Source organism: Aquila chrysaetos, chromosome 5 (genome assembly GCF_900496995.4).
Source record: "Aquila chrysaetos chrysaetos chromosome 5, bAquChr1.4, whole genome shotgun sequence".
Lineage (NCBI taxonomy): Eukaryota > Metazoa > Chordata > Aves > Accipitriformes > Accipitridae > Aquila > Aquila chrysaetos.
The window spans coordinates 2,862,806-2,876,279 of NC_044008.1; the positions used below are offsets into that span (position 1 = coordinate 2,862,806).

A 13,474-nucleotide genomic window follows, 5' to 3' on the forward strand; every position below is an offset into this window, starting at 1 on the left:
TTTGTTTTAAAATTAGTTTTTTCTACCATAGTAAAACCTTAAATTTCAGGGAAAACTGCTTTGGCCTTTTTTTTATTGACTCCAGTTAAGTAACAGGAAATACGAGGCTATTTCCCCATCATTAAAAAAAATACTGCTCGCTATGTGTTACAGATTAAGGCTTCGTAAAAGCAAACAAGACTTCCTTTAATTTTAGTTTATAGGAGCTGAATTTATGCATGTGTGATGATATTCTGCATAACGTAGATTCATGCCTCCATCTGTCCTTTGGAGTGTGTCTGAGCTGGGCTTGGACTGTATGTCACCAGCAGTAATAACACTTGTGATTCTACCACAGTTACCTTGTCAGTATTTCAGTGCCCGAATACATTTTACCTTCTGCATGTAAATATATTGCTTCCTCCACCTATAAATTGAGGCTGTGAAAGTAGAATGTGGCAGACGTCTAATAGTGTTCAATAGCATAAAGAAAGAAATGAAAAATAGTCATTGCTGGAGACTGCCTATTGAATCTGGAAAGGTAGATTACAGTTAATAAAGCTGACATTTGGTTAGGGGAATGGGGGAACCCAGTTTTTACAGGAGGACTTCAGACATTTTACTGACACGTGGTTAGGACACCGGTATTATGTCCCATTTGAAAACAGTCTTGCATTTCCTTAGCACCTTGTTGAAGCACTGATCCAGTACTAACTGAAATTAAACCATATCAGTTGCTACAGTGGTCAACATGGACTTTGCTGTATTATCTCACTCGATAACTAACTGAACCTCATCTTCTTAAGTCATTGAAATTTAGCAGAATCATACTACATGGTGATAAATGTACCAGAAGATGTCTGTGAGTATTTTCTTGCATATAAATAATTTTTATGTAATTTTGAGTGGTCAGAGATTGCTACACAATGAGTTCTGTTATAAGAAAAATGCGATTTCTGTTGGAAATGCAGTTCTTTAGCCTCTCCATCCCCGGGCATGTGTATCAGTGTTAAATAAAGGTAGAATATCGGGTAAAATTGAGTAGCTGTGTTACCTTGCAGCTAGATGTGATATCTTGCAGATAGTAGCAAGCTAATTAAATGTAATTATATATATAAAAATATATAATATATATATTATTTCTTCTTTTCTGCAGTGCAATAATGTTTTTCTTCTTTGGAATTTCATTTGAAATCTTGTAACCTATATTGCATGTGTTACTCCTCTAGACTCAAAATTATAAAAAAGCAGTATCTCTTCAGAGTGGCTTTAGATACTTGCACTCATGAATGAAGAAAAATTAAAAAAAATATTCCAAGAAAAGCATACAGAAAGTCAGTTATATGTTTTTTTTCTGTTGTTTGTCTCTGAAATCTGGCTTACCTTACAATTCACGAGACAGAATGAGGCGGGGGGGAAGTGGATAAAACAAGAGTTCTGCCCTTTCCTGACATTTTCAGTCAATCTTCCAGTCAATCTGCCTTGATCTTGTCACCATGACTTCTGTATTTATCTGACACCAGATCAAGGCACTTGGAAGACACGGGAAAGTCCTTCAATTCCTAGTCCAGGTTTTCTTCTCGTTTCATTGCAGAGCCATATCGTGTTTAATAACCTGAAACCTCAACAGGGTGTCATGTACTCTGTATTATGAGGGATGAATAAACATTTTATTAGATCTTTTTGCCTATTTATGATCAGTCATGTTTTGTTCTGCAGAATCTCTTTTTTTTTTTTCCTTCCTCTATAAGGACAGAGAAAAGTTGTTAACTCTTCTACCGTTTCTGAATTAATCTAATTTTAACAATTCTTTGCTATTCTCAATTTCATGCAAATACCAGTGACATTACTTCTGCAAGTAGTTGGTATGTCTCTCCACGTTTAGAAAATTAAGCACTAATTCTCACTGTGGGCTAGAACAGTCTGTATTGCATGACAAATAAGGTTTAAGAATGCAGTAAAAAAAAAAAATCACTTCACGAATTCAGAGAAGAGCTTTGCTTTCTAGCACTCAGAATGTTGGGCAGTACACAAAAGATTGTGTAAAATTGACATGTTTTAGCAACTCCCAAAATGTAAGAGGTTTTTTTTTTTGCCATTATTATATAAGTACTTGGCAGCTTATATTTTCCTGAAGCATTCTATTGACTGGGATGAAGCCACTTTTCTATAAAGCACTTTTAAGTGCTTGCTTTCGCTTGCAGACTTTCTCACCCACAACATAAAATGGTCATGTTAAAATACTAGTATTCCTTTATAAAATGGATGGGTTGTAGATTCTCCAAGCACTGTACAGAGAGCCCTCAGACTCCTTGCAAACAGCACCAACGCCCTGAAAAAGGAAAAGAGGAGGCAAGAAATCTTTTCTGAGGGTGCACAAGCAGTTGAACTGAGGGCGCAGCTCATGCTCGTGCACCCCAGGACCGTGCGTACTCCGTTTTAGGGTCACGTTGCTTGAGATGCAGTAAGGGCACGTGTTGGACTTCATGGATAGGGAATGCCCTTGAGCCAGAAGCTGTTTGCATTGGAACCCTAATTCTCTTCTGCTTTAAACTATAAACAAGCAAAAAGTAGTGACTATCAGGATAGGCCTGATGACTGATAACATCTCTGGAAGTTATAATGACAGATGCACAAGTATAGCTAATTTGTTACTGTGCCTTCTACCACTCACAGTCTCTAGGAATGGATAAATTCCCCAAATGTGGCTTATTGGATGTTAATTGTTGTCTGTGGTCTTTTTCGTACTCTCTTATCTCTTGAATATATATTACATTAAATCTCACAGGTGTTCTTCCCTCTGCTAATTGTCCATGTTGCATTTGTGCAGCACTGAACACAGCTGAATCCTAATCGATGTCTAAGGTTGAGCTGCTCTATTTGTGATACAGCAATAAACAATAAGAAAAACCAACACAGTAATTAATAGTTTATCTAGTGATGGATCGTAGTGGGACATTCTCATCCACTTTTATCCAGCCCTTACAGTGGTAATATTTGATTTTCAAGTGATTGACTTCTTACTATTTAGATTGAAATTACAGTCCTACTTTCTACTCACCTTTGATAGTTATTCAAGCAGCTGCAGTGTCAAAGCAGAGCGTAAGTTATAGCTGTGACAATTTTTCTGGTTTTATGTTTGTTTGGGAAGGTGAAGAGAAGAGGGAGAGCAGAAATGGGAAGGGAGAGGCTAGAGGAGCCATCAGTATTGGTTTGCTTTGGTAAACTTGGAGCATGGATTTGCTGTCCTTGTCTTCAGTGTGCTTCTCAGCACTTTTTCTCTTCTTCACACTGGAAGATTGTGCTTTTTGCTGCATGGATTTCTCTGTCTTAAGAACAATAAGGCTAATGGTAGGAAATGCGCTGAGCAGAGGAACTCTGCAGTCTTTCTTTCTGCACAAGTCATTTGAACCAGTTCAGCATTCTGGTTTCTGTCTCAGCAGTATTTAAATTTACTTGTTAGCTATTTTTTTTCCCCTGCTGATTAGATATTTTGTTTTGGTTTATACCTTGAGTTTCATTTAACATTGCGTCCTTACACTGTTTAGCTGTTACCAACACACAAATGAGAGGCAGTTCTGCAAGAAGGCTTCTTGAAGCTTTCTGTATGGATCTGTGTAATCCCTATATAAATTATCATCTTGATTGGGGGGGGGGGGGAGTTGACAAGGCTTATTTAAGGCTTTTTTTCTTTCTTGGTTATGTAAATACAGCACCACAGCAGCTGACTGAAAGCAGCTGAAATTTTTGATTCAAATAATGGTTTTTGTCATACACCACAAGAAACAAAGTAGTTCTCAGGAGGCACTTTGTAACGTACAGGTGGTACAAAAAGGACAGGGAGTTTCCTCCTAATCTCTTATAATTCACATGTGACAGACTCCAGTCTTTTTAGTTGTTGTCAGAATGATGAGGTTTATGGTCCTCAAAGGAATCCAGAGTCTCAGCTACCTTATAGGTAGAACTGCGGATGTTTTCAGAGTTAATACAAACATCTAAACTTTTTTGGATTTTGCTAAGCGATCAGCTTCACTGATAACTTGTGGCAATGAGTTCTGCAGGTTAATTATGCATTTAATTGGTTTCAAATTTGTTGCTTTTCAATTTCACTGTTCACTGAATATCTTCTCGGTCTTGTATTATGAGAAGGGAGTAAATAAGAGAGCCTGACTCACCTTCTCTGAACATTTAATTATTTTGTATACCTCTATCATGTACCCTTCTACATGCACAAAGCACTTCTGATGGTTTTGGTCTTTATGGATCTCCAGCTGCTTTCTTCTCTGAAGCTTTTGGCTGTAGTGACCAGAGCTCTAGGAGGATCTAGGAGTTTATTTAGTCTATGTCAAATAATGCAGTCTTGGTCCGGTGCTGTCTTCTCTTTTCCCTTTTCTTCATAAATCTCTTTCTGTTTTTATTTAGCTATTGGTACGCACGGGACAAGTTTTTATTGGCTTGCTTGCGGGAATATAAAGTCTTTCTCTGGCGGTTTTACAATCAGAATCAAAATGCTTCACGTGGCTGGTGCAGGCTTTTGCTTCCAGACTTTTCCATTCGTCCTCATTGGATCCTACCTGTCTTCAGGCTGCTTGGTCCTTGTAACTTAAACAGCTTCTTGTGATGTTCTACATGGTCTTCATGAATTAAGGTGATCCCCAGTTGCAATCATCTCAACGTGTCCCTTTCTCTAGATGGCTGAAGTCATCTCAGTTGTAACCTGCCTGAAACGTGGGACATTGACCACATAATCTTCTCTGGTTTGACCTTTTTGGCCATTTCTATCCAGTAATCTTTATTAAACCTTTGAGCATTTAATTGGATTTTATGATTAATTTGCTTTACTTTTTTTTTGTGTAAGATATTGTTGAATTATTTTTGAGTATCCCATTAGACAACTGTTTTATTCTTTCCTACTGTGAGAAAAAATTATAGTAAAATGTAGAACCATGTTTTTGTAACAGCCAGTCTCTGCCCTGCTATGTTATTCACTCTAAATGTTGTGTAAACAAATTTACATGACAAGGATGTTGGAGTAAGGAATAGAAATGTTAGCATCAGACCCTCTCTTAAATATATTTCCTGCCTCCAATTAGTAAATGATATATGTAAGTTTGGGGGTTTTCTAGTTGCTCAGTCCCAAATTACTAGAGCACTCAGATATATGCCATCTGAAGTGGGCAGGACTGAAAAAAATTTTTTTAAATTATTTTCATTTGTTTTTCCAGTATGGTCTTTACAAAAATCAAGTGTTTGTCTCCCTTACTGTCTTGTATTAAGTCTGCTTTTTCCATCAATTTTATATATTTTCTGTGCTTAGAATATTATTTATTTCTGTTAGAATAATACAAACACCAGCAGAGCTTGAAGTATAATTATGTTAAACACTGCACAGATGTGTAGTGAGTTTCCGGGCTGGGCCCTAGAGACTCTGCAATCAAATGAGAAGAGAAATAAAAGTGAAATGAATGGAAGTTGGACACAGAAATTCAATGACACGTGTTATAGGATTATATAAAAGGAAGATGCTCCCCAATAATCAATACATAAATCAATCCCAGCTCCTTTCAGAGGTACTCTACTCAAGGCAGTAATTCTCTTGTGGGTTTATTTCAGACTAAGTTGCTAAAACTTTAAAGAAAATACTGAAAGACCAGCATTGTAATTTGCTAATTAAAATACAAGGAGCATTAAATCTTGCTGTATCCCCACACATGCTTCCTGCCATTTCCTCCCATTCTGCCAAGGCTTTGCTTTCTAGTTTTGCTGGATGTTAGTTTGTATTTAATAATTTAAACAGATATAGTAACTTTTCTTATCACATAGGATTTTCACTTAGTTAAATGCTTTAGAGATACAATGACAAGAACTACATCCTATTATTTGCTTGAACTGAGTTATCAAAGTGTTGCAAAGAACGAAACAGAAGAGTTAAAAAGCAGTGACTTATTCAGTGGGATAACTTTTGTATAGCCTTGATGTATGTGACATACCAATTAGCTATAAATATTTTCTTTACTGTGTCAATTTTTTGTGTATCTTGTTGGGAGGTCTTTTGTGAAAGCTGTAGCGTTCCCAAAATGGACCAAAATGATACTCCCTTGGCAATGCTGAGGTTAAATACCTAAATATTTTGCTGTTAATTCATATGCCCTATTTAAAAGATTAGCTTGTTGCCGAGTTACAACTTCTGTCTTAAATTACCTACTATTTGCAGTTGGTTTTTTATCAAGCTGATTAGGAAAATCTCTCTGTTTTGGAATAATGGTAAACAGTATGGCTGCATTATTTGAAAGACAGTCAATCAGTTTTGATGGTTTGTTTATTACTAAAGAGTTCAATTTAACAAGATCTAATTTCCAAAAAAATACAGATAATCTATTGTTTTAAAGGTATTTTTAAGTAGTGCCTTCTTGAACATCCAGAAATGAAGGTACTGCTTATATTGTATCTTTCAAATTGAGAAACACATGATGTAGTTACAAGTGATTCAGTTTTGTGTCTTAAGCAGAAATCAATAACCTGAATAGCTGAGAAGAAATAAATGTACTCTTATTTTGTATTCAAAAGTGGATTTACCTACTTGGGCTTCATCATTTTTTGCCTTTAGTGGAAATTGGTTACCGGGATAACAGATTGAGCAGCCAGTTCCAATGATGCAACTTGTGTTGGAAGGAAATTATATCAATTCATGTATGGTTTTGATCATTTGATACAAGAAGTAGGGTATTCACAGATGGAAAATAACATTGGAGAATGTGCAGTCCCTGACACTGCTAGACCTCTAATAAACAGAGGATACATTAAGTTTTCTATGGGATTTCAGATGAGATTGACTTTGAAGTGGGCTTCAATGTGATGTTGAGTTTTCATTGCTTATATTAGTGCAGCATCTATAAGAATTATTTCACTGTTTATCTTCAGTCTACTGAATCTTCAGTTTACAAGGCAAAAGAAATAAGTTGTGGCTTTTAAAAATATAATAATATAATACCAAAGTGTTGACATATGATGCTGGATTCCTGAAGCAAGAATACAGATTCCTAGATGGAAATCTTAGAAGATTTCATCTCTAGTCTGAATATTTAGGTAACAGGCAACTGAGGTGCAAGTTTCTTCTTACTGACTTGTTTTTGGACTTGAGTGGTGATCTGGAGTGAGAACACCTTCTGAAGGGTTGTGGTTCCTTATGTTTTCCTTTGTTTTACATGATGTATTGTTTTAAAGTACATCAAACATTGGCTCACAGTGCTAACTAATAGCTTTTCTTATCTTTCTGTTGTTCATTTCATCCAGGAATTTCAAAGTACTTCCGTAAAATTATCATTAGATCAATTCTGAACACAGTAAAAAAGGACACAAATATTTATGACTTACTAGAAGAGCGGTATAGCAACAAAGATGGAAATAGAACGTAATCCTAAATCAGTTTACTGGCAGTTGTTTTTCCTGAATTTTACAGGATAATAGTTCTCTTGCTCCATTTTTATATAGAGAAATCCACTTTGGCTCATATGGAGCAGTCTATGCTTCTTTAAGATTGCTGGAAAACTGTGCATATTTGACATACGACTGAAACATCAGAAGCTGTCAGAAATGGTTATAGACATTATTTGAATTGCTACAAATACCTGGCAGCAGTACAGATAGTCTTTAAAATGTTTGATCTTTTTGGACTGTGTTAGTTAAATGAAAAGCATGCACACAGTTTCAGAAGTAAGTCATGCCTTTCTTTTATTCCCATTGACATGCATATATGTAATACAGATTTGTTTAGCATCTCTTTTTTCTTTGAACTATGATTGGATGGAAACAGAAGGCTTTTCAGCATATTACTAATGAATATAATAGTCATGAATGTATTTTAATTGTTATTTTCAAGAAAATAAAATCTTCAGAATCTGTTGATTTCAAACTGAACAAACCAGATGGTTCACCCAGTGAGGAGCAGAGTTTGGTGCTAAGTGCAGCTTTTCTTTAGTACTCATATTGCTCATTTCATAGTAGCTTGGTACAATTGTGTGATCTTTCTGTCTCTTGTTTTGGGGGCAGGATCATAAAATAAGTCAGGCTGGAAAAGACCTGGAGTCCTCTCAAGTGACTAATGACTCAGTACTTATCTACTGCTGTTACTGCTTCTCCACCTTGAACCCTGTCTCTACACACACAGCCTGGGAGACCTTGCTGATGAAGAAGGCTCAGTAGAGGTTGGTCAGTCTCCGTGCCTGGAGGTTTTCAAAACCCAGATGGATACGGCCTTGAGGTACCAGGTCCCTTAGTTGACCCTGTTTTGAGCAGGAACTACATGACCTCCTGAGTTCCCTTTGAGTATCTCAGCTATATGTGTCTACTGTCCCTAAATCATCCACCTCCTTCAGCAGGTGTCCCACATTTTCCTTGTTCAGCTTTTTACTTCTAACTTGTTATTGGAGCTCTTCTTGTTGGGACAAGAACATCAACGAACTTAGGTCTTGCCGGAGAGCAATGTTCTTCTGCATTTCAGTTGCGTGTTCCTGTGGCTTACATTAGAAATTGGAATCCGTAACTCTCTTTGTTGTTCTTTTTTTCCTCCTTTGGTCTATAACTAGATTTCGTAAATGAAGCTTAATGTCACATGTTCTGTATAGACTAGATCGTAACTTGTTTGTAAATTCGATTTTTTTCATTTTCTCCATTAGCCTCCTCTGAATGTGATCTTTTTTATCTGCACTACTGATTCTTTTAGGACTTCATTATTTTTAGAAAATGTACTGCAGCACATTTACTAGTAATTACAAAAGCTTGTTTTAATTACAGTTGTCAAAGAATATGTTTTATGATGCATTGTTGTTGGTGCTGTTTCTAATTCATAACTATTCTCTACCTTTACAAGTGGAAATTAACCTAGGGTGGTTTTTTGTTTTTTTTTAAGTGATGTGTCTGGATCATTTTTTGTGGTTAGGAATGATTTTGTGAATAGTGCTAGCTTCAAAAAGAAATTACTTGGGGGGGAAGGGAGAAGCATATTTTCCTAAGAATATCCGTAAGTTACTCCTATTGCCCATTCAGACTGATGTGTGTATTAATATGTTGAAACAGAAGGTTAAAATTTAAAACTGTTGCAATCCAACATATATTAAATGTGGAAACCGAGCATCATTTTTATTGGGACACTATATGCAGTGAATGAAGATCGAAGTTTTGCTGACCATAATAAAGTATACAAGTAACAAACCTTTTTCATCTGATTTTACCAACGTGCAAACGTGCATGCACAGGGCTATACGTGATGGGTGAATGTAGTCCACTGCAAAAGGGTTTCTGGGCAAAGCAATTTAGTGGACATCAAACGCTGAACAACTGTTTTACAACGTGACATAGTCTGTGCCTGCGTGACGTTAGTGTCAACGAGCTCATGAATTCACACCCTGCTTTAACCTACAGATGTGCTCATCCAGCAAACCTCAAGGTGCAAAACAAACGGAAAATCTCCAGCAACGTAACGGTGAAAGGTCATTTTTTGAGACCCGCTCTCTCGTAGTACTGGTGCATCACATTCATCCTGACCTGCCAGCGGTTCTCCTGTGAGATGGTCGTGCTTCTGGAGCTGCTGAAGGCCAGCCCTCTGCTGCCGCTTTCTTTTGCCTATATAATCCATTAACCTTTTCTTCAAAGTACACGGGCTCGCCTGAAGGCCTGTAGATATTTCATGTGACCTTTCCCATGAGAAAAGCCCTCATTGCTCTAGTTAGCATTTCATTTGACAAATCCCCTTAGTCTTGTAAAGCCGTTGTGACGGGGTGCTCTTCCAGCCCCCGATGCCTGGTCTCGCTCGCAGCCTTGAATGTGGCTTGGGAGACCCGGTCCCTTGGTTGTCTACTTACCCCGTCCTCTGACGTTCCTGGTGGGGTGATGGGGAAATGACCATGAAGCAGCTTGGCGAGACCTAGGCAGAGCACTTTCAGATGGCTGACGATGATTTACAAAATTAGCGTCAAACTGAACTCTTATTTTGAAGCAGATTATTCTTCTTTGCCGGAAAAATGCAAACTGAAGCCATCTCAGCGGTGTTCTGCTGTAAATGTGGTGGATGTTAATGAATCTGGAGCTCAAAGTCTGCACCGAGGGGCAGCTGTAAACCTGGGACTGCCGAGTGCTTCAAGAGCTGCTTTTGAAATCTGCCTACAAACTTCTCCTAAACTGCCTGATAATGGTTTATCCCCTGAAACCCTTTAAAGAGTAGCAATTATAGACTGCACGCACCTCAAACCTTGCTGTATCCAGCTATCTGGATTCCTTTATTTTTTAAAGATAATTATTAAACATACATTTTCAGTCGGCTGCTTATTTGCTCTGCTCTACCTTACAAAGGACAAAATGAATGTGTATCTGTTGTCCAGCACAAGAAGGGTTTGGCTTCATCATGGGACTGCTCTGCAAGTGTCCCTGCACCCACGTACGAGGCGATGCACGGGAATTTTTTGTAGATATCTCCTTCTCCAGTGATGGAAGCTTATACCAGTGCTGTGCTAAATCCAGGCACTACTTTTGAAAATGAAATCTAGGTTGGCCTTTAAATCTTGGTCCAACTTCCTAGTGATTCTGAAGAACCTGTATTTAGTATTAGTAATCTCTTTTTGGATTTTAATTTTGGGTAGTCTTGGGAAGATGGGCTGTCCCTTAAAGGTGACCTTCTGAAGCTGTTTTCTAAATAACTCCCAAGCAAACGCTTTGTTTATTAGAGTTACTTTGTGAAGAAGTAATGAACCTGTTCCAATATCTCATTTACAACTAAAGTGCAACATTCAGCTAATTGAATACATGGCTACTGTTAATTATTTTGTTACGGCTAATTGATATTCACTGGGATCGTGTTGCTGAGGCCCCATAAATATAATATTACCTTACAGGTTTTTATTTCTGCAGTGAATTCTCTTCTGTTGGCATATTTATATTGTCTCCTGTATAAATGATTTTTTTTTTTTTTTAATTTATTTATTTATTTATTTTAAACTTTGCTGAGTGTGCGTTACTGTACAAATGCCAGGGGTGGTAGCTATATGGGAGAAACTTTTATTTTCTGAGTTTCTTACTGGCCTACCAAATTGTCCAGTTACTTTCACACTATAGGGAACCAAACCTTTGGATAAATGTATTATTTAGTATTCTTATAATCTAATATTTCTACTTTATCCGTGATATAAAAACTTTGATAGGATCAGGCCAATAAGCAACGTGACTATATTTCACTTCTTGGCCCCCATATCTTTAGTACAGTAAAATCCAGCTGTTTTGATCACTAATTATCTTGGGGGGCAGGGAACCAAGCCCAAAAATCAACCCAAAAACCTAAGAAACTTTCCAGGACAAAATGAACTTTCCAGGGCAAAAACTTGTATTCAGATGGATATACTTGGAAGAAATGTTATTTGCATTCCTCTACTCATACTGTCTTTCATATATATAAATTTGGTGATCAGATACCATTAAACAAATCCATTTCTCTTTTTTTTGGATGGTATTTGATCAGCAAGCAAGACACAGATGAAAAGAATTTAAACTAAGCTGGACCCAGAGGAGAGTATGGGTTTCGTCTCCTCCATCATTAGTGTGCCCTTGACCTGCTGTGTTTTTACACCCTGAAAATTTCTGCCCGTGTGAATCGTCAGTAATGGGGCGAGTGAATTAAGTCATGAAGCTCTTGCATGGGTTTTATTATATCTTACTATCTTTCCAAAGTCAGTTTTGCTGCTTGGTTTCAGGTCATCGATAGACTCATGTGAAACACTATTGAATTGTAAGAACTAAAACTTAACTGAGTTCTCATGAGCATTATGGAACATTAATTTTACGTGTTCTTTGTCACTGGCCTATTTAACTCCACTTGCACAGAAGGAATGTTCTTGAGTTCGCAAATATTTCAGGGATCGTGAGGCTGTTAAATGTAAAATATTCATGTATGGATTACTATGATAATGTTCTGAAGCATTGTATTAGCTATTTGGGAGAGAATGGGTTTGGGGAGGCACAACCTGGGATGAATTCTCAGCTGTTTCTATAACTACCAGGTTTGGGAGGTCATACAGGGATTATCTGGAAAAAGCAAAACCATGATCTATACAAAGCATGGTAGTTAGGCCGTAGAATATTTAGTGTAATCAGCTTTGGAAAAACCTGTAATTAGTGAATAAAGGCTGATTTAAGTGGTGATGGACAGGGCTGTAGCATGTGCTCCATGGCACTATACTGCAGATGGGGTGGTTGGCAGGGGGCAAGGTTTGGTTTATCCAAGTAGAATTAAAATTTGGCTGTGTGCTTTTTGGATGAGCAGGGGTATTTTTGCTGAAGTTGCATTAAAAAACCCAACTTCCAAGTAGTTTTCTGCATTGTTCTAGATTACAGATATGCCTGACGTGTGCCTTTTTTTTTTTTTTTTAAATTCTTTCTATTTACCATTCTATAATGATTTTAATTTGACTTTTTGATTTTTTTACATGCTTCAGGATATAGAAAAAAAGGTAAGTAGTTAAGTGAGGAACAACCAAAAATCCAAAGTGTTTATTTTATGCCAACAAACAGACCTCATCTTGACAAAGAGAATTAAGTGCTGTATCTACACAAGTATAGCAGAATATGTGGTATAAGTTTTCTGACATGCTTCTATGAGCATGACCTGGAGATTCCATCTTTAGTAGTAAGAGTACAACAGTTTACCATTTTACATGATGCAGCTAAAATAGGAACTTTTTGCAGTTGACTTTGCAGTGTCAGTACCTGGGTGAAAATAACATGTTAGAGGTAAATGACAATGTTGAATAAACAGTTGTGGTAATGAACACTGGTAGTTAATTATTAGTCACTAAAGATATTTTATTATTAAAACATTATGAACCTGGAATGAATTTGTGCTGATAATTTAGGCATTAAACCCTCCATAGCTTGTTAACAATCACTTGCCTAGTATTTCTTCTGGAGGACTTACAGCTTTGTATGTATTCTGTGTGCACATGTGCTCTTTTAATGTATTTTATAATTCTTATTGAGTCCCCTTAATGCTAGATATTGGTACATGCTACAGATGAAAAGCCAAAAAAATGTCAACTTGCTCAGTAGTGCTGGGAGCAGTGTCTCTTAAACGAATACTCAAGTCATATTAGTATTCAAAAGGTAGATGTTCAAAATTATTCTGTATTATTTCAAGTTACTAGACATGGGAGTGATCCTACAGTAAAGGGTTTCAGCTTACTTAGTTGGATACTTCAACCAATACAGGAGTTTCCAGAGGAATGATTACTAATTAAAGAGGACAGCATAGTTTTAGATGTACTTTTTAGATCTGCTTTTGCAAATATGTAAGCATTTGGTTCTTTCCAGATGTTCATGTGTTTAGAATTAAGCACATGCTAAATGTATTCCTCAATTGGGGTTTTAAAGAAAAAACAGCTACTTCAAAAAAATTCTTTTTACCACTGCCTACAAACATGTGGATGCAAGTTCAGCTTTTCTCATGTCAAAATGT

General features: G+C 37.0%; 1 protein-coding gene across 7 annotated transcripts in view; it reads left to right on the forward strand.

The window, feature by feature from the left end:
- The window catches only part of CHCHD3 (coiled-coil-helix-coiled-coil-helix domain containing 3), a 158,058-nt gene that overhangs the window by 87,371 nt on the left and 57,213 nt on the right, over positions 1-13,474 (forward strand). For 3 of the 7 annotated variants that reach the window (XM_030015475.1, XM_030015476.1, XM_030015479.1), the window contains one exon: positions 12,459-12,473. The exons of the other annotated variants lie outside the window; for them this stretch is intronic. In XM_030015475.1, the coding sequence (XP_029871335.1) occupies positions 12,459-12,473 (15 nt within the window). The remainder of the gene's footprint in view (positions 1-12,458; positions 12,474-13,474) is intronic. 7 annotated transcript variants of the gene reach the window in all.